The 22,624-nt window shown below is 43.2% G+C and overlaps 1 protein-coding gene across 2 annotated transcripts in view; it reads right to left on the reverse strand.

Moving 5' to 3' along the window:
- pcgf3 (polycomb group ring finger 3) overlaps positions 1-22,624 on the reverse strand; it is a 51,602-nt gene that overhangs the window by 25,206 nt on the left and 3,772 nt on the right. The window contains exon 2 of one of the 2 annotated variants that reach the window (XM_080773937.1): positions 1,751-1,861. In XM_080773937.1, the coding sequence (XP_080630063.1) occupies positions 1,751-1,765 (15 nt within the window). In that variant the 5' untranslated portion in view covers positions 1,766-1,861. Of the gene's footprint in view, positions 1-231; positions 248-1,750; positions 1,862-22,624 lie in introns of those variants that run through there. The other variant, XM_080773936.1, reaches the window with a different exon arrangement.

Here is a 22,624-nt window from a genome sequence, read left to right on the forward strand (position 1 = left end):
CCTGGAACAACATATTTTCAGATTGGTGTTGCGGCCAATTACATATAAGTTTGGGGTTCCGTTTGACTGCGGAACACTCATTTTTTTAATTTAGTCTTTTTTCCACTGCTGAACACGGTAAACCCTTGTTTTATACGTTTAGTTTGAGCACCACTGATACAGAAAACTGTAATGAATTAGAAGAACTAAATGACCGATGTACAGGTATATCCGTCTGTTTGTCAGTCTTACCCCTAGTGCTGCCATGTGAAGTCCAAGTCCATGTATGTCAGTCTTAACTCTAGTGCTTCCAGGTGAAGTCCAAGTCCATGTATGTCAGTCTTACCCCTAGTCAGGGCTCGACAGTGCGACTAGTTGCTCGCATTTGCTACTAAAAATATCACTGTGCGAGTTGTAAAATTAAATTTGTAGCACAGGTGCGACTACAGGATTTGACCATTCAATCGTGATAAAGACAAGGCTCTACAGCAAGTGCACATTCATTTGAAGATCTGTCCCCTTTGTTCCCACCGCACCACCCCTCCCTGTGTTGCTGCTCAGTTCTCTTCCCTGTCAGCAGCGGAGCGAACGCAGCAGGATAGCATGGTAGCACAGAAGACAGAAGGAGTTGCTAGGACCCCGACACGTTGCATACTAAAGTTATTTAGAAAGTTTGTAACATCACTTGATATAACTTTTAAACCAAACGTGGGTGAAACAGCATGCAGCCGTGCACGCAAAAAGTGCACGTGCGCACGCACATGGAGTGGACAGATTGATTGCTATACCAAAACAACCCTTGCTTAGCACCTTGCTTACAAAAGCGTGTGCGCAGCGCAATACGAATGACCGACCTGGCTGGATATATTAGTCAGTGGCTAGCTCAGGTCCATATATATGTGATATATATTGTGATATAATATTTTGCCATATTGCCCGCCCCTACCTCATATCACTTTATTAAAGAAAAATCACACCTGTGTGAAGTGAGGGGCACTCTTATCATTATACATCATGTATCATCTCATACTGGCCAATCAGAATGCCTGTTGCCTGTAATTGGTTAGCTGATTTGCTCGTTTACATATGACGTTTATTGTCCTTTCAATGTCAATGCCGTTTAATGTTTTAATTTACATCATATTTAGCAGAATTTTGACCTAATTTCTCTGTGGCTAATTTGTCAGTGGCAAATATTGAGACGTGTGGGGACTAAAGCTGTATATAGGAGGGGCTAGTGCCCCTCAAAAACACATTATTTGATAACTTTTCATTGTGCTCCTAAAATAATTTGTGTGCTACTAGATCTTTCAACTTAGTAGCACACGTGCTACTTAGAAAAATGCTAAGCGTCGAGCCCTGCCCCTAGTGCTGCCATGTGAAGTCTGTTTGTCAGTCTTACCCCTAGTGCTGCCATGTGAAGTCTGTGTTTGTCAGTCTTACCCCTAGTGCTGCCATGTGAAGTCCATGTATGTCAGTCTTACCCCTAGTGCTGCCATGAGAAGTCTGTGTATGTCAGTCTTACCCCTAGTGCTGCCATGTGAAGTCCGTGTTTGTCAGTCTTACCCCTAGTGCTGCCATGTGAAGTCTGTGTATGTCAGTCTTACCCCTAGTGCCGCCATGTGAAGTCTGTGTATGTCAGTCTTACCCCTAGTGCTGCCATGAGAAGTCTGTGTATGTCAGTCTTACCCCTAGTGCTGCCATGTGAAGTCCGTGTTTGTCAGTCTTACCCCTAGTGCCAAGATGTGAAGTCCATGTATGTCAGTCTTACCCCTAGTGCCGCCATGTGAAGTCCGTGGATGGTGGCGTCGCCACCGTCTGTTGCTGTAGTTGTGCGGCCGGCGGTGTTAGCTCCGCATCATGAACAGCCTCTCATTGGAGCCTACACAGGGAAGGAGAGAATGGGAGAAACCACTGTAAGGACTGGTAAACGTTAGAGGTGTGGGGGGGGGGAGATACAGAAAATACCCTTATTCGAGCCTACTTTAGGGGGGACGAGTGGGGTAAAAGAAAACATACTGGCTACTTTCAACACTTACACACAAACGGTATGACAGAATGACTTTCAGGGGGCACGCTTGTACGTCCTGAATTCAATACTGATGGCTGGTTTCTTTCCAAAGTAGCTTGAAGGGCCGGTGAACCAAAGCTGAAATTCGCCAGCATTTAATTGGGGGTCAATTTCCCACCATCGGTACTAGGTGACATTTATCAAGATGGCAATACAATATAATGGTAAGACAGCCAAGACTGCAAGACTCTTGGAGACCTCGCCAAATACTTTCCTTTCAGAAATTAATGACAACGTTCAATTCTTCAAAGTAACAGTCTAGATATTGACAGTCTATATTGAAGTTGGGTAACACAATATGACCGCATTCCAGACAGTGCACAAACCTGTATTGTCACCTGTCAAAGCCAAAGGTTGCACAGGTTCAACAGTAGAAGCAAGCTGATGTTTGTATATACCATGTGTCATCACTTGTGTTACAGACCAGCTCATTTCCTCAAGTATATGTGGGTCATGAGTGGGGTCCGTTATCTCTACATCCCATTACATGCCCTTTAAAAAAAAGCATATTTTTGTTTAATTAATTAATTAAAATAACCTTTGTGTACTTGTTGAACAGATATGATAACATTAAAGGACAACATGCATTTTAAAACAGTTTTAAATATTTAATATCAAATTGTTTATGTCCCTCAAACGTATTTCTAATGGTTTGAGCCTAAATCACCACTCAGATATAACCAGTCCATGTCATTTCATTCTGGCTTCTGAAAGAGTTTTAGCTGCAGTACCACAATGTCCTGAGGTGGTGGGGGCGCTGATATGCAAATTATTTAATCTTGAGTCATTATAATACTGATGCTAGATAACCCAAGCTTGTTTCCATTCCATGCCAGCTTGGAAAATCAACAATGGCAGACATTGTAAATAAAATGGAAATGCAATTTTGGAACTGAAGACTGAGGAGGGGGGGGGATTATACGAAGTAGGGTGATACAAATGACATCACGGGTACGACCAAATCAGTTGAGCCGTTTCTGAGAGAACTTTCCATAAAAGCCCCTATATGATGAGAAATCCTGAAATTGCGTGGGATTGTGGGGATAGAAAACACATAGGGGAGCGCAAAAAACAAATTTGGAAAAGTTGAATTTCATGTTGTAGGACCTTTAAAAGTTTTGTTATACAGATAAAGTTTTGCCTTGCCTATAGTAGAACATGTTTCCACAGTTTAACACACTACTAGAACAAGGCCAAGCAACACAACAGCAACAGAACCACTCCTAAGATGCCAACCAACCAACAGTTATTTTGTCGGTTTAGTCATATCATTATAGAAGTGATTCACAGACTAATTGCAGAAACCCAAACCCTCTAGTCACGACGTGCAGAGGAACGCCAAAATAACACACTGCTTGAACAGCCCACAGACAGATGGGCAGACACACAGACAGACACCGACGCAAAGTACACAGGAGCAGGCCATGAACAAACAGACGCACAAACACACAAAAAGTCCTCTTTTAAACCGCACTGTGTCTTTATTAAGTGCACCAGCCCAGCATGCTTCCGTTTGTCTGCTCATCAGACTGTGAAATTAGCCCAGTTTAGCCTGCAGAAATAAGCAGTGAGCAGACTTCCGAGGACTATATGGCAGCCTTATCTATTCAAACTCTAACTCAGAAATTCAGGCACAATCACACATATTATTGGGTGACGTGACCAAAACATGTATTAGCAGTCCAATCAGAACTACCATTACAATTACCATAGAATTGCAGCCGTCAAGCAGTCCAATCACAATCATCTCAACAAAGCAGTCCAAACAAATTTCTCTCTATAATGTGTCGATGCTGCTTAAAGAATCCATTAGAAAGCCTGGAGCTATTCAAAGACCTTTGCCAGGACGTCACCTCAATCCAGGTCATTAAAAGCCTCTTAATTGGCAGCCACAAATTCATTATTAACCTAGAGATTATATCAGGGTTTCCTGCACAATGTTCTTGGCATGGCGCTGCGCCATGCCTGGAATTATTTGCGCCATGCCAAGCTATCATATAAAAAAAAAAAGAAAAAAAAAAGGGGGCTAGTGAATCATGGTGCGTGTGTGATATGAAATGTCCAGTACCTCCCCAGTGTCCCCCTGAGTGCCTCCCCAGTGTCTCCCCAGTGCCTCCCCAGTGTCTCCGCAGTGCCTCCCCAGTGTCCCCTCAGTGCCTTCCCAGTGCCTCCCCAGTGTACCCCTGAGTGCCTCCCCAGTGTGCCCCTGAGTGCCTCCCCAGTGCCTCCCCAATATCTCCCCAGTGCCTCCCCAGTGTCTGCCCAGTGCCTCCCCAGTGTCCCCCCCCCCCCCCCCCGAGTGCCTCCCCAGTGTCCCCCTGAGTGCCTCCCCAGTGTCCCCCTGAGTGCCTCCCCAGTGTCCCCCTGAGTGCCTCCCCAGTGTCCCCCTCAGTGCCTCCCCAGTGTCCCCTCAGTGCCTCCCCAGTGTCCCCTCAGTGCCTCCCCAGTGCCTCCCTAGTGCCTCCCCAGTGTTCCCCTGAGTGCCTCCCCAGTGTGCCCCTGAGTGCCTCCCCAGTGTGCCCCTGAGTGCCTCCCCAGTGTGCCCCTGAGTGCCTCCCCAGTGTGCCCCTGAGTGCCTCCCCAGTGTGCCCCTGAGTGCCTCCCCAGTGTCCCCCTGAGTGCCTCCTCAGTGTCCCCTCAGTGTCTCCCCAGTGTTCCCCTGAGTGCCTCCCCAGTGTGCCCCTGAGTCCTCCCCAGTGCCTCCCCAGTGTCTCCCAGTGCCTGACCAGTGTCTCCCCGTGCCTTCCCAGTGCCTCCCCAGTGCCTGCCCAGTGTCCCCCAGTGTCCCCCCAGTGTCTCCAATCGCAATACAAGAGCAATAATACGAATTAATCTTAATTTATTAATCCTATTAATTAATTAATCAAAATTTTCAGCCCCCCCCCCCCCCCCACGCCCAGCACCATGCCAAAGCTTTTTCCTGCAGGAAACACTGTATATGGTTGTATATAGAGACTTGTGTTTCCTCTGTTCCTCCAAAATAAGAATGCTATAATGTGGACCACCAACTTTTGATATATTGATTTGACATAGAGATGCTCCGATCAGGTTTTTTGGGGCCGATCACCGATCACCAATCACTGGAAGCAGTAACTGCCGATACCGATATTGCCGATACCGATCACAGCGTCGTGAAATCACACACCTTGCAAACTGCGAGTTTGGTGTCCTTTTCTGACACAGTAAACCAGGGATACTCAAATAGCTGAACATGTGGGCCACATTATGAAAATCATGGCAAGGGGCCAAGGGCCGGTTGATAAAATGACAACATTAATGATACTTGTTTTATTACCCTTTTTTCACATGACGTATGAAAAGACAAGTGCAATGTGCATTCTTTTATGGCTTGCCCATTTTCTCTCTTTTGAATAATTCTGTGCAATTAGCACATTCAACACAAACAACTGTTTCCATAAAACAAACTAACATAGGCTACTTCTCTATAAGCAGAATCATGAATAGGCCTATTTAATTTATACAAAAGGAGAAGAGAGAGCGCAATGTGTTTGTAGCTCAAACTTTGTCTAATATTGTTTTAGAGCAGTGGTTCTCAAACATTTTCATGCCAAGAGCAAAGGACCCCCAATATTTTTTCAATCTACAAAAATAATCCCAAAATCGCTTATAAACAGATTTGGCAACACTGGCCAGAAACGACCAGTGTTGCTTCTTTTTGTCTTATTTTGTATAGACCTAGGTGGCTTGTTTCTACCATAAAGTTATACTGGCAACACTTCTGGCTTCTAGCTGGATATGTGCTGCTCGTCGACTCGTCTCTGTGTGTGTCAGTCCCAGCTCCGTGACTGGGAGATGGGACTGTGGATAGTCTGGATAGAACTTTCTGTTACAGTTAAATCCATATAAAAGTACCACACAACTGAAAAGTATCGCAACTGTGACCGCAAGTTAGAAACGTGTGTGGCTATAACGAGGCACAGCTGTTTACAATGCGATGCAAAATTAACAGCGGGGGTTTTGCTTTTGGTCTGGACTCTGGATGGATGAATTGCACAGGTTTCACTGTTACTCCACTTAAAACATCCTAACAAGGGGTCTGGGAAGGGAGTACATTGCAAGGGGGGCTTTGATGCCCGTTTGTCAACACTGCGTCAACCAGATATTTCATGGTGGTGGTGCTGCTCTATCGATACAGCACAGCAGCCTCTCTAGAGAGAAAAAAACCCACCACTAGCCCACATTAAACAGACGTTTTCAAGACGTTTTGGCTGGTATCTTTGGAACGGGAGGTCCAATCTGCTCAGTTTAAACTTTAAAGTTTGTTGGATACATGACAATCAGGACATTAAGCAGGCCGTATCGGATCGGACGTTTTGATTTATTTTGAGGACTCCGATCCGATCCGATGGAGGCCTTATCGGCCGATCGTGATCGGACGCCGATCGATCGGAGCATCTCTAATTTGACATACCCAAGTATTTTGGGTTGAGCCAAGAAGGTGCATGTTTTTAAAGCCTCACTATGTACCGGTTGTGTTTCATGGATAAAATGTAATTTTGTACAATCTGTATGTCAGGGTATGTTAATTGTGACGGTAGCTCACATATACATTATATACATACATATATATATATATATATATATATATATATATATATATATATATGTGCCAGCACTTTGGTCCTCAACTCGATTTTTACAGATTATTAAAGTACAGAATGTAAGCTTTCATATGATGTATCATTCAATGAAATTGGACAATAATTGAAGGAGATATAACCATTTTAAAATGATTGGGGCCTTTCACCCAAAGCTGAGAAAAGTCCCTTTCAATATTCACAACATTTTTAACACCTTAGAGCTGGATAGAAGTGGGTGTGAAAATGGGAGGGACAATAGGTACTTAACTCCACCCACAATGACCACCTTAGAACGTTTTAGCTGTCAACAGAGCCAAAGCCAGTAGAACAAACAATGCAATTTGTAAGGTGCCCCAATAAACCCTTTTGAAAGTACTAAGTATTAAATACTAAGTACAAGTATTCAAGTATTAAATACTAATTTAAGTGTTCAATTTCACTTATACACTACCTGGTTGTAAATAGCTGCAGTAGGCTACACCATTTTATGCAGGTCTACTATTTCTATTTAGTGTACATTTAGTGGATGTGGCTTACATCCGGTCTAAAGCCCACCCACTGTATGCGCTGATTTCCATACACAATCCGTATCCTCCCCTCACCGGATGTTGAATTAACAGTACTAACGGCCATATATTTGACGATCTTTTACACAAAACTATTTCCCGACATTTCCTTTTCACTTGATACCGTTTCGTAGAGACGGCCTACACAAACGATCTATATACCAAATGAAAGCCCGAATTTCGTAGTTTATATAGTATTTTGATTTTTTTTAAATGAGCAAAAAATGAGCGAGTTATGATTTAAAGAAAAGACGAGTTATTTTGGCTCTTTGCGGCTGGAGGAAAAGAACAAGAATAAGCAGCAACACTCTTCCATGGCTATGAAGCAATATAGCACTAACGGGCAACGTTTCACATGTATTATTAGTTTTATACATTTTAGGAGTGAAAACATGTGTTTAGATGCTTATGACAACATCTCAGCAGTTAAGACAATGTCCCTCTGTTAACACACGACACACAGACAGCTAGCTAACTAGGCTAGCTAGCTTTTAGCCTGTTGTTGTGTGATGGTGGAAGTCTATTCTCCAGGCTGGGAAGCGTATTTGAGCGTGTAGCTACGTGGTTTTGTTTATTTTCCTGTAAAGTTTAACCCAAAAGCTCCTCCATACTATAGCCATGTAGAATAATTCTGTGTTTATAAACACACAAGCACGCTAATGGGCGGTGACCAGAGCGTGAAACCTCAGAACAAAGACATCCCAGGACCAATCGAAAACAACATGCAAATCTCAGAACTGCGCTTCTCTCGGCCCCAAAACATTGTTAAAAAACAAGCCTACTTTGACATATAAATGTATATGTTTACTTTGCCCAAATGAACAATCTGTTGGAATAAAAACCTTCTTCAACATTCAAATTGTGTTAATATGAAAAAAAAAGAAAATCACATAAAAAAAAAAACGATTTTATTTCGACCATTTCATTCTGGCGAGTTGAGGACCAAAGTGCTGGCCTGTGTCACATATATATATGTATATATAAACGGCATGGTTGTCAGTGCATCACGCCACGTGACATCACAACCAAGCCAGATATGGCTGTCTCCATATATGAAGATCACAACGCCTCGTGACACGCTCCATATATGGCCGTCTCCACATAGGAAGATCACGACGATGTCGAACGGACATCATCAAACCCTCTACACTCCAGACACGCTATATATGGCCATGAACCCTGGCCATACATTATGCGTTTTTTGGTCAGTGAAAAACAGGAGAAATATATGGGAATGTCAATATATGGCCATATTGTGATGAGTGACAGTCTCATGATAACCAGAGCGGTTGCCGAGTCACACTTGAACCAAGTTGGTACAACACATGGATCTCCACATGTGGAGCTGACTATCATCATCTGGATCTCCATATATGAACATCACGACACTGACCTCATCAAACCCTGGATATACATACATGCCATGGTTTGACATACTAGATCTGCATATCCGGCCAGCAACTCTACATCTGACCTCACTGATACCAGATTAATACTTAATAGTGTTCCGTATTAAGAAGCTCTGTTGTTTCAGCGAGGATTCTCGCCCTCAGGGCGTCTTACTGATACAATATAGCCTAACGTATTTGGGGTGGTGTATTTTGTCTCCCTGCTCTTCTATTGAAACATTTAGAATGATCAAAGGTCGCGTCTCATCTGGGTCAAAGGCTCCGACATGAATTTTGACCTAATGGTCAAGATTTAATTTATTCCATAAGCAAGCAGTCCGGCTCTATTAGCTCAATGGTAAAACATGTCAGCACTTTAGCAGCATTTGAAACCAGGTTCAAATCCGGGGTAGAAGAGGAAAGTTACATAGACTGATAGTGCAGCTTGCCTTGCCTCAGATTCTTCCGTGCGGGTCAAAATCGGTCACTTTATTTACGGAGCTACAGTATGTGTGTCTGTATGTCTGTGTCTGTCTGTATGTCCTAGCACGGAAAGCTGCAACACCTAAAGTGGCCAGTAGAGTACAGCACAGAGTAAAGTGGCACAGAGTGCACTACAGTATGAGCCCTGGGCCGTTCCTGGGATCTGGATGATGTTCTTTTTTTTTCTTTTATCCCACGATTTTGTAACCCATTTTTCACCCCTGTGCCAATCATCTACTGTGATCCTGGGCTCTACACACCCTCCGCCAACCTGGGGAGAGCAACGGACTTAACTCATGCTCCCTTCATGCCTGAGTGTCCAAGTTGCTCCTTTACACCTGACAGGGGGGAGTTTCCCTGGTTGGACGTAGCGCGTGGAAGGAACACGTTATTCCAACCAGTTCAGATCTGGATGATGTTCCAGGGACCCCCACACAGACCCCCCGAAAAAAATTCCTTTTGTATTCATGAGTTGAATAACGCAGTGTGGGTGCAACTGAAACACACGCAATCCCTGGAGCTGCTACAAGCTGCCTACATATATTTATGCTTTTTTTCCCATGTTCTAGAAATGTTTATTTTTATTTACAGTATTATGGTCCTTCAATCAAAACCCTGTTTGATAAGGTTGTAGCCTAAAAATAACACTTGGATAAACCATGGCCAATTCTATTCTGAAGGTTTTTTTTTAAGCAAAGGATAACCCAATAAAAGACTAATAATAATAAGTGATAGGTCATGATAGGTATTAGGCATTTGACATCATGATAATTCAGTGGTACGTGCCTACGCGGTACTGTTCAGTACTCGTACTTAACACAGCTAACAGAAAACAGCGCGTATGACAACAGAAAATGGTCTTGAGTGGGTGGCTGGCTTGATGTGCGACCATTTGGATGAGTGGGTCACTGAGGGCCCCTAGCTTGACCCCTCTAAATCAGAAGCGACCAGGCATATCACATGTCAGCTCACATTAACACCGTTTTGAGCCCAGCCTGCCAAGTGAGCTGCATGGTATTGGTGGTGGATGTGGGTCTGTGGCACAGACATCAACACACCCCGTAGACTCAGCCAACCATGACTAAATTACCTCTCTCCAACTTTCAAGCGTGCGCACACGCACGCACACACATGCTCTAAGAAAACAATTAATTCTGTCCCAAAAGTTCTGTCTCAAACACACATTTTAATTTACGGCTAGACTGCTGCACACGCACAGACGTGTACTGACACACACCCACACATTAATAAGACTGGAGGAAGCAAAGCAAATGTGCAGATTAACAACGTGCACAGTCAATTGCCATGATAAATTGCTGACAGTCATGAGGTGAACTGAGAAGTTGATGAGTACTTAGATCACACACACACACACACACACACACACACACACACACACACACACACACACACACACACACACACACACACACACACACACACACACACACACACACACACACACACACACACACACACACACACACAGAGTAGTGGAGTGTTTTAGCCTGCGTATAAACTGGCTGCCAGCTGGTGGGGGAGACAGTGAGGGCTTGTGTTAGACTCAGAGGACACAGCCAGGACGTACCAGAGAGAGGACTCCGCTTGTTGTGGGAGGCGAGGCGGTGCTCTGGACACACTTAACCAATCAAGAAAAAGAAAAAAACGTTTTCTGAAAAACACATGTTGCTCAAACTTTTTAAAGGCAAGGACCCCCAAAATAGAGCACCGAAGTCCTGACGTAACTCGCTCATCCCTTCGATTCCCCTGGTTCGCGGAAGTAATTTCTCTATGGAGAATAACATGGGGTGATCTTAATATCGTCTACTATAAGCGTTGTGGTCCAAAAATAAACAAGCTGTCTCTGCGTTATTGTCAGGGAGGTGTCACTGTATCGTTTGCAACAGTCAGTCACTCATATATGATACAGTCTGTTTCTAGCGAAAATCATACTATAATTCAGTCAATGTCTGAATGTGTGTCTGTCTGTCAGAAACACTGCCGTATCTCCTCACCGCCTGCACCAATCGCTCCCACTTTTCACACAGGCATTGACCATAATAATATGGAGGTCTTAACGTGTAAAATGTATGAATTTATTAGTGAATAAAAAAAATGCGAAAACGCACCCGGGGGCAAATATCTCACAACGGGTAAGGGCTAGTGTAACTAATTCAGTAGCAGTAACATTAGCGTTTTCTCTCAGTCAGTTGATTCTTCATATCCATATGAGTGAAGCGGCCGGGATGACATTATTTTTCAAACACAGTTCTTGATCTAATTATAATGCAAATAAAAAGTACATGAACCTGTGGATTTGTGCCCTCTACCGATATTGACGTCAGACTTCGGTGCTCTATTGTATGTATATTTGACCGCCGAAACCCCATCTCAAAATATTTTCTTCCATAGGATTTTAGTTAATAATGTTCACTTTAAATATATATACCCGGACACCACCTTGCCACAGAAATATCTCTGTGATGTGAGTGTGACAGACAAGACACTTGACAAGCACTTTGCATTTGATTGCATTCCTCATAAAAGCCATTGCCAGGCCCTGTATCTCAAATGGTCAAATAAATATTTGATATATAATATGTCTTTTAGTATTCTTTCTGTATATCAGCAAAATGTAGATTTTATGTCAGACATTATTGAGGGGAAATAAGATTATCAGATATAAAAAAACACAGCTTATTCAAACATTTGAACAATGAACAAATAAGTGGGTCAAAATAGAAAATGACACAGATGCTTCCCCGGTTTTAACAGGTCAAAGGCACACAAATGCACTGATGCCACTGCCAGCAGACACACATCCATCCATACGCACACCAATATGCATGCGTCCGTCCACCCAGATATGCATTAGGCCAGTAGATCTAAGCTAAAGAGGGGCGTGACCCAAAAGAAATTCCAATAGTAATCGTTCAAGGTATTTTATGAAACGTAGGGTCATCCAAATAACATATTAAAAATTGATTATCTATTCAAAATTCTACAAAAGCCGTCTGTACATTTCCTTAGCACAGAGCAAGACTGCTGCTCGCTTAGGCGGCCATTTCACAACGCCACGCCGCACGGACAGCCTCAATTAACCTAGCGCCACACAGTCCTGTCCTCCAGCCTCAATGTGCCCTGCTTATGAATACCAAATTAACAATCATCTTAATTTAATTCATTTTTTTTCAAAAACAACTCATCTGCCACAGATCACGTGTCACCAGTGAAATGCATTCTCCCGAGACGGCACATACTACAGTGATACAAGCGCGACACCCGAGACCAACACAGGACGCCTCTCTCTCTCCACCTACCACTTCTTTCTACCACCACTACAATCTACTAAGTCATGCCAAAGTAATTTGCAAAGTTTAAACTGCTCGAACGTCACTGGATATAACTTTTAACTACACGTGGGTGACACACTCCTCTCCCACACCACCTCCTTCGCCGTGCCACACAAATACAACAGGGTTTTTCGAGTCCCATTCAGCCCGGGACGGGTGAATTAGCAGCCACAACGTTACGTGCGCCGAGACCACAAAATGGAATGAGGGGGTCCATTTGGCTACACTCCCAAAGTTACATTACTGTGACGGCGCAATGACTGCCATCCCGTGCAGTCGACAAAAAGAAAAGATAAATACAATTTGATGCAATGACAGTTAATGACAGATATCTAGCTTATATAATAACATAAATGTTGTGCCCAAGTTCAACCCAACTTCTCAAGATCGTCCATTAACAATTCCCTCACAATCAATGTAATCTATTATATCGCATTACCCAGTTACCCACTGTACATCATTTCCTGTTCATATATTAGAACGGGTAAGGCCATAGTTATATACATTTTGGATCATGGTAAATTCAGGGGTTGAACATTGGGTTACCATTGAAAACCTATATAAGGCAACAATGTCACATTGAATTATGCAGCATTAAGTAGTGAATTAAGTAGCATGCGACATGTCAAACTAGGGGGTTTTATTATTCTGAACCCATTCCAACCCATTAGATTATCATTAGATATCTTTATTATCCATAAGGGAAATTTGTTTTGCTCAGTGCACACAGGACAATAAATAATTATACAAATACAATAAAACACCCATGTCCATTATCAGCGCTCAGTCCAGTTCATCTGCCTGTGTGTGTGTGTGTGTGTGTGTATAGGCACGCACGCCGGGGGCACTGGCAAGCAGGTCCAGTTGAGGTGAATCAGGTATTGGGGGTTGTGTTTGTTAAGGAGCCTAATGGCAGAGGGGATGATAAATAACTATAAGGGTCCATTTGGTTACCAACATTCCATCATTTAGCTGGTGACCACCTGGATCCCCCAAGGACCACTGGTTGGAAACAAGACATGTGCAATGTCTGTACCAACTCCGCCAAGCATGTCAGAAATACGAAGGTATACTGGGAGTTTTACCGGTGGAATGACATACAAATGGGGCCAATAGAAAGGGGGGGAGTATACCTTAGTGATACATACATATTCCCAGCCTCAGCCTAGTTAGTGAAAAAGGCTGCAGAGAGGCCATGAACGGATTATTAGACCGGGCCAATGGCCAGCAGCACCAAGGTCTCGTCCCGGGGGTTGACTGGGTTCCTGGAATGGATTCCCTGGAATTTGGAAAAGGATATTTTATCTGTTTTAAAGTCATAACTTCCCGTTAAAAATGGTTGTAAACTTGTAATCAAGGGGGAATTCACAATCTCATAAACCTCCCCAATGTATTAGATATGTGTTGGTAAGTATGTATAAAGTTAGTATGAAACCCTAACAATATGCTAAAGGTTGTGCTGAGACTTCGTTCTAATGTTGCTCCTGATCCAATTCCGATCATTTGATTTTGAGACATGCCGATACCGATTTTTCCGGATCCGATCTTTATATTTTATACAACACTTATGCCATGCGAGAAATGTCACTCTAGTTTAGTCAAAGTTAAAACTCTTGTAGAGAAAACACCATTTGCATGGCTTTGGCTATCATTCAAAGATAGATAGGCCTATACTGTTGAATTGGAAACAAGCACAGGTTCCAACTCACACTTCACTTATGAGAGATGTTATGCACTACTAGATAGGCCTACTACAGGATATTATTTCCGGAAAAGCAAGATTATGCCCTCATCCTTGGTTATTATTGGTGACCAGCCTGTTCCTTGGCACCACTATTTGCTGCTCCCTGAAATGGGAAGTTAACACTAGTAACATCCTGAGTAAAGCCCACCAGAGGCTTCACTTCCTGCGTCTCTTAAAGAAGTTCGGTGTGACTGGGGAGCCACTGTGGAGAGTGTCCTCGTCTTCTCAGTCACAGTGTGGTATGGAAACACAACTGTCTTAGAGAGGAAACAGCTGGAAAGGGTGGTACGCACGGCATCTAAAATCATTGGCCTCGACCTCCCATATGTCTCCTCTATCTACATCACACGCACTGAGCGTAGGATGCAGAAGGTGATTACTGACCCCTCCCACCCTGCTCTCTTTTTGCACCCCTGCCCTCAGGTAAGAGACTGCGATCTCTAAAGTGCAATACCTCCCGCTTTAAGAAAAGCACTTATCCCGAGGCTGTTCGCCTCCTGAATGCTGACCCTCTCTTCACTCGCACTTTACAGCGTGAAGCTGCTTCATTAGAATGATGAACCTTGATGAATTGCTATTTATTTGAAATTAATTGTAACGTTCTGCATTCTTATTTATTGGTCGCTCTCATATGATGTTTGTACTTTTGTATCTTTTTCTATGATGTTTGTACTTTTTCTACTGTCTGAATATGTTATGTGAATTAATTGTCTGTTTTTAGTGCACTGAAACAAATTCCAATCATATCATGCATAGTGGGGGTTGCATTTGTTTTCATCATGGGTTTATTTCACACCTCTGTGAATGTCTTTGTTGCATGATCTTTGAGACCAAAATTTGGTCTCAAAGATCATGCAACAAAAACATTTAATGTTTGCCACTGCTGGAACTATTATCAAGCCTAAACATGACAGTTTTCACAAAATATCATTGTTTTATTTGTTTATACATCTTTATTTGAGATTTACATTAGACACAAGCCTATTTAGACACACTATTTTATTGAAATAAAAAAAGAAAATCGCAGATTTTATCCCAGTATCCCAGTAAAAACCTCCATCGGTTATGCTATTCATTACCATCATCCATCCAACACAATGCAGGCTACCACATCAAGCCAAGGAAGCAGAGTTTCCATCCAGACTGACACTATGCAGGACATCACAAATAATAATCAATGCTCTCTGTCATATACTGTGTCATATACTGTGTCATATACTGTGTGATACACTGATCCATGAGAGACGTGTGGTCCACAGGACAATACTTTGAACAGGTACTGAACCAAGTATTGAACATGGAGCTTGATGGCAAGGCCAGTTTAGAGTAGGGCGTCTCTGCCGTACTCTAACCCACTGACCTCAGTCACAATGGTGAAAGTATTATTTGGGAGAGAAAGACTTTGCAGGGGTGAGACGCAGCACAGGTCGCTGCACAGGTCACACTGTCAGCCTGGATATTACCAGACTAGGTGCCCACACTTCCCAGTTCCCAGGCGGCTACACCAGCCTCCCGGGCCACTGGGTAACTTTTTCAATATATTTTTGAGGGGCCTCCTATGGTTTGTTTTTAGTTCAATGTTTGTTTTAATATTGACAATGAAGGGAAGATTTACGTCATATTGTCCCTCGTTATGTCATATCGTCTCTTTTTTGTAATGGCATTTAATGTTTGTGTTGGCACCGTTTGTTTTACATCACCATTACATCACCTAATCAACATGAGTTAGACTTTAATATATTAGTGCCCCTCACTTCACACAAGTGTGATTTTTTTTTAGCAACAATATACAATATGTTCCTGATACTGAGTGATCAATATACTGAGGATGAACATTTGGGAGGAGAGCAAGGACCAACGGCACAGACACCTCAGAACATACAGATGCTGTAAACTCATAAAGGATTTCATTTAGGGCATGTGTCCTGGGAGTGTACTTTGGATATCATCTCCATAGCACTAGCACCATAGAGTTAGAAAGGATAGACGGCAGACTGCCCCACTCCCTGCTGTTCATTTCAATGGAAGTTGCTCAGTGGCAGTTTTGAAGCACCAGGAAGAACGGTCTACTTCAAAATTTGGTGCCCAAAATGCGGAAGTGCTCAATGTTAAAGCCCAGCGGCGCAGGGTTTCCTCGTTATAAATGCAGGGGCCAGGGGCCCGTCTGCAGTTCCAGCTTTCACCACTACGTCTCGCAGCTTCAACATTGGCAAGCCTTACTGGGGGCTTATGGAGCGCAAGTGTAGTCACACCCCTTAAGCAGTGTTTTCCTGTGTACTTTGGGGTGATGAGTACACATACACACACACACACACACACACACACACACACACACACACACACACACACACACACACACACACACGCACGCACGCGCTCTGTTCCGTCCGTGTTTCATGGCCGCCTCAATGCTTTTCCAATGGAAGTCATGGGAGACCCCCGTTACTGAACAAACACTCTATAACAACAATGATTACAATCACAAATTCACAATATAGTGCTTTAACCTTTTTTTTTTTTTTTTAACCATAGAACATCACTTACCCTACCTTTAAACCATAACCCAAAAGTCTGCATATAGTTTGGCTGAGACCATCACGGTACGGATTAGTTCATCATCATAATACCGGTCACTTCTCAGCCAGGGCTATAACCATCTTTAGACATATTTTGGAGCCTCTTTATGTAAGGTATAAACAACTTTCATTCCTCTACATGTACTATACTGTATAGAAAAGGGCAGAAGCCTGTGGTCGCATATGATTTATTCAAATCATTTCTATATCCACCTGCTGGTCTGTATCATGTATCTCACTTTTTCAAGCTAGAAAAACAACAAGAATATCAACACCACAGCACAGGTTAAGGCACATTGGGAAGGATACAATAATATAAGGCTTCTGACGTATGAAACCATGTTAACTTATAGGGGATTCACACTGAGACAGACTGAGTCCGTTTCCGAATACGGTTGCCTGGTCCCCGCTGGCCATGATTCACATTGCCCGAGATTCAACAGCACACCCGGGTACACTATACACTTGCATAACACACTTTGATCCTCCAGGCAGGTGGCGTTGTGCTTGATGGCTGGCGTGCACGGACACTGACCATCAACTCTGCGACATTGTCTCCAATATATCCAGACACACACACACACACACACACACACACTTCAAAGCACTACCATTGGAACGCACGTTGGATGCCCACTTTGCCATAACGCCTCGCTCCAGCACATTTTGAAACACTCTTTCCGTGGCATGGATGTATAACGCCCTGCTTCAGCACAACAACGGAATCACTTACACTGCTTCAACTTACGTGTGTGTGCGCGGTGTGCGTGCTCACAGCTGTGCATGAATGAATCAACGGGTCGTCACATGCATAGCCCCACAAAAAAGATGACATTTAATTTTCCCCATACATACACAACCGATTGTTAGAATTCCACGCGGTCTACACTCTGGGAATTAAGTGTGTGTGTATATATATTATCATTTGGTGTATACTGTAATATATATATATACCGGTATATATATATCATTTTTTTATATGCCTTTATCCAACGATATTGCGCGAGATGGGGACGTATAAGGCCCATGCACACCAGAGTACACTGACTGAGCGGTGGTGCTGGTCATTAGCACTATCTATCTACACACTATCTCTATAGGGATTTTCCCAGCGGTTAATTGAACTGATGCGTACATTTAAAAAAAAAACTTTATTATAACAGACACAAATGTATCAACAAATTAATTTACTTTAAGACACCGAACCGAACATAGACACAACTGTATACGGCCGAAACTTTTGGGGACAAACACTTCACAGCAGCCACACAACTCCGTTGGACTCTACACCACTTTACTTCTGACTTCTGTTCTTTCCATTGACCTCGACGCCAATTCACTTGACTTCTGTTCTTTCAACATAAAAGGTAAGAATAACTTATGTTTGTTTGTGTGTGCACACGCGGGTGGTTGACAAACACTTGACCACTTGTCAACACTACCTGCAGCTTCCACAGATATACAAGCTCACACTATTAAATATAATGTCTTTCCAAAGTTACATCTGACCTGCCTAACATACAGATACGGCTGTTACATAAACTACAGTACAGTACACATGCTATTTACCCTGGGTCTACGATGTGTAGCCATCCGTTACTACATGTGAAGGGCACAATACTGGGTTTAAAAACACAGCTGAAACATGAAGTGGAGGCTGTCAAATCCTGCAATTTTCTTCTTCCTATTGCGATGCAACGTAACTAGGCTGAGCCGCCCAAAGGGCGGCAAAATTCTAGTACATTTAAGTAACTGATTAGCCGATTCAATCTACAAGCTCACTTATAGTAATTGATTAGCCGATCTACAAGCTCACAACGTGTTACATCATGATGCATTGTCAGCTTGTAGATCTGCTATTTTCATGCATACGGTAACTTTATTTTACATACATTTTGTCCCTATGTCCGTCAATCCCTACGTCCCTATGTGTATAGTACCAGTAGGGGGAAAGGTGGCACTGTTGTGCTAGAAACAGAGAGAGAGATACTAGTGTTGCACTGTTGCATGCTAATTACAATGTAGAAAGATGCCAATTCCCCCACACAGTAACTCTGTTATTTCTCGACCGTTTCGGACACGGGGCGGCTCGCCGGAACCGGACCGGCATCCTGGGCGCGTTCCTTTGGGTCTGGATGTTCCGGGGACCTCCACCACTCAGTTCACACAGGTGTGATTTTTATATATATTAAATTGATTAGTTATTATCCATCACATGTTGCAGTGCACCTCCGACCATGCTTACAAGAGAAAATAACCCTACTGATTTTTGTCAGCCCATGGTCCCTTGCTTGGACCAAAGTTTCCACTTGCACACAACAGAATATCTCTACAAATCTATTTGGGCAGATCCCTGGAGGAAGGCTCCTTTTGATTTTGATGACCCATGGCCGGAAAGACATGGCCGCTTTTACTCTGATTATGTTTGATTAATGATGATACATATATATAGAGCTGATGCTATCATATCTATGTATATATTTATTAGTAGGCTTGTTTAGCAGGTACTAGGTTATAGGAGGAGCGCCCATTATGTTGCCTGGTACTGGTTGTTGCTTCTGTCCCCTGCAGGTGCTGAGCATTATTGTCCCTAATGTGTTGCCGTCCTGAGGAGGGCCTGGCTTGGAGCCGGATCAGTCCTCGGATTGGTCCTGTGGCAGCTCAGGCCTTGCTTCCTGGACTATAAAGCGCACTCTCTGTCTGGACTTCGGGGTGGGAACACTGCTGCGTGTGGTGTGGGAGCACTCCAGCGTGTGGCCTTCCCTCCAGCCGACTGCTTATGTGTTTCATGTCAGGTTTAGTTGTAGTTCCATTTGTCTGTGTGTTAGGTTGTGTCGTTTGGTCATCTGTCATGTAAGTCATTCCATAATTCTGGGCTCACAGAGCCATTCTGTCCACCATTTCATTATGCACTAAGCCACTTTGTAACTTATTCTGTGAACTGAGTATTAAAGCAGATACTCTTTTATGAACCGTGTTGTTCTTTCATACATGTTACGGGCAGTAAAACCCCTAGACTTGAACAGTTCGTAACAGCACTCAAAAGGAACTCAAATGAGATGTTAACGTCCTGTAGACTTAGAAATAAAACTAGTGTTGACTAATCATTACAGGTGGCTCTTATTTTGATGAGGAAGTCAGGACAGGAAGTGCGTTTCAGTTGTAAACAAGCTAAATGACAGTTTTTAGCTGTCAAAGTGCTAGTCGCTAAACCACGTTATTTTACAATATGAAAACTGTCACTTAAACAATGTAGGTTACACACGCTGGAATTAAACATGGAACCTGCAGGAAGCATTAGGGGAGTAATTCATTGTATATGTGTTGGACGTTTGTGGTTGTGCTAATGATAAACGGACACCTGCTGCCAGTGGGTTCATCCTACTGCTGCTTAACGACTACACTGTCTGTGACTAGGTGTACTAGTGTAGCGTTGCATCTGTTGCATCTGCCAGTGTGAATGCAGCAGCATAACGTTGTGGCAGGATACGAACGTCCGTACCGTAGCACCCCCCGCCCGTACCGTGTAGGCTACACAATTACTCATTCAAACATTCAATACTACCTCTGTCCATACTGTAAATCCACTGGTTAGAGTTGAAACAAAGTACACATTGCTTGAATTGAAAATGTCTTGAGAAAAAGTCACATTACAGCAAACTTTACTGGTTGGTTACTGTCATTTCACCACTTAAACCCGAGACATTTTTATGACTGAAGTCCCCCAGGGCTCTATACTAGATACCAGTATTTTCTATACAATGTAGATTGACAAGTCTACATCAAAACTCTTCACAGAGGCCTGGGCCGTTGCTCAGCGGTCCAGGCACCTTGGCTTATAATCCAGTCTGGCAGTGTGCCGCGGGTTCGACTCCCGATCCCGACGGCCTTTACTGCATGTCACCCCCCCCCCCTATCTCTCTCCCCATTTCCTGTCAGCCTACTGTATATCCCTCTATCAAACATATAAAAATTAAAAAATAAAGGCGAAAGCCACCAAAAAAAAACTCTTCACAGAAAATAAAGCAATCAAAAAGCTCACAATATGTTGCAATTGCGACGGTATGCAACACGTTGAGAGTTTCAGCTATTTTTGAATGTTCACCCCAGAATAGGGACGTCAGGCCTAGTGGTTATATCTCATCAAGAGGTCGGAGATTTGATGATGACATTTCTAGGTCACACTGACTAGATCTACATGCTAACAACCCAGCGCAATGCGGCACATTGACAGGTTGTAAATCTGTTCATTTTTGCATGCGACACAGCTTTGTACCAGAGAGAAAGGGGAAAAAAGAGTTTGATGTCATGTTAGCCTGATTTTAACCAGTGATCGGCACTGCAATTCTTTACCGGGGCAGACCGGGGGGTTTTCCAAATCACTGAATGCTCCTTTAATGCCGTTCTTCACCATACAAGAGTTTCAAGCATTCTCCCATCTCCGTGCCTATATATGTAGATCGGCTTCTTTCACTATTTCTGAAGATTTGTGTTCCATTTCCGAAAAAGTAAGGCTTTTGGACAGTTTTCCACCCGACAGATGATTTCATATTATTAGCTTATGAAAACATTCCCCCTATAAGCTTCTATTTACATCGCAAGCTTCAGTATCTTCAGTATGTCATTTTCTAATCTTAATGATACATATTTATTACCATTATTAAAGGCCACCATATTGACATTGATTTGATTTTGATTCATAGTAGGATTTATGTGAAATGCCAATTCTTTAACCTTCACCCTAAACTGTCACCCACTTCATAAAAGACACACAAAGAAGCCTCAATGACTATGTCTTATTGATTCGGAGTGTCACTCCTCCACGAAAGCCTCTTGGCCTAATGACCTCCTGGGGTATGACACATCAGCAACCCAGGGGGGAAGGCCCAGAACCCTGACCCCTCTTTAACACACCTCGAATAGTACTGCTGGATACTCTGGAACAGGGAAGGTCGCTAGAGGTCATTTCACTTTAAAATGGTTACAGCCGACTGATAACGGGAGTGCGTCCTGACTGGAGGGAAGAAAAAAGCAATGGGGGAAGCAAGTGAAATCTGGAGGGTTAATTTAACTCTGAGTGTGCAAACAGAACCAAACGGACCCGTAAGGATCCGTTTGCACACTCAAGAGTTACAAATAAATGTATCAATTTGAATTTACCCAGTTGTGTATTGCGGAAGGAGAGTATGAGACATGGGAGGAGACAAGGAGCAGAAGTGTTTGTGAAAGAGGAAGAGACAAGAGAGAGACCCTTACTCAACAGAAACACAGGGACCGTGGTGGCTGACACAGCACCTCTGGAAAGGCCATTTTAAATATACTTCATTTATGTTGTATATTCCCTGAGGGAGATATGTGAGGAAAGGTCTTGTTGTTGTTGTGGTAACCAAAGTCAGTAAGTTTCAACCTACAATCCAGATAGAAATACGCCTTGGGCTTAGGGAGGAGCTAGAGAAAATGCAGAGGGGTCACCAGAATTAGTAGGAGTCATCCTCTGACTTTTTAGGAATTCAAACCAGCACTATTTATTGCAACCAACTATCAATTGATGGCTCTGTGAAAAGAGAAAACAACATGTCTGAGACTCAATTACACTAAAGACTAAATGCTGGGTAAAACATAGCTACGAAGATGCATTATGGGGGAAAAGGCCTTTTAATCTCAAACAGTGAGTGGACTGAAGCCCTACAGTAGGACCCCTACAGTAGGACCCCTACAGTAGGACCCCTACAGGAACAGGAGGACGCCGACAGGTGAGCCCAACATGAAGCCAGAGGTGGTAGTTATTATGTCATTCACCGTGCAAGTTGGGCAGCAGGACAAGACGTGCAACATAATTAATTAAACATTTGGCACCTCAAAC

Source organism: Protomyctophum bolini, assembly GCF_963924005.1.
Source record: "Protomyctophum bolini genome assembly, chromosome: 10".
Lineage (NCBI taxonomy): Eukaryota > Metazoa > Chordata > Actinopteri > Myctophiformes > Myctophidae > Protomyctophum > Protomyctophum bolini.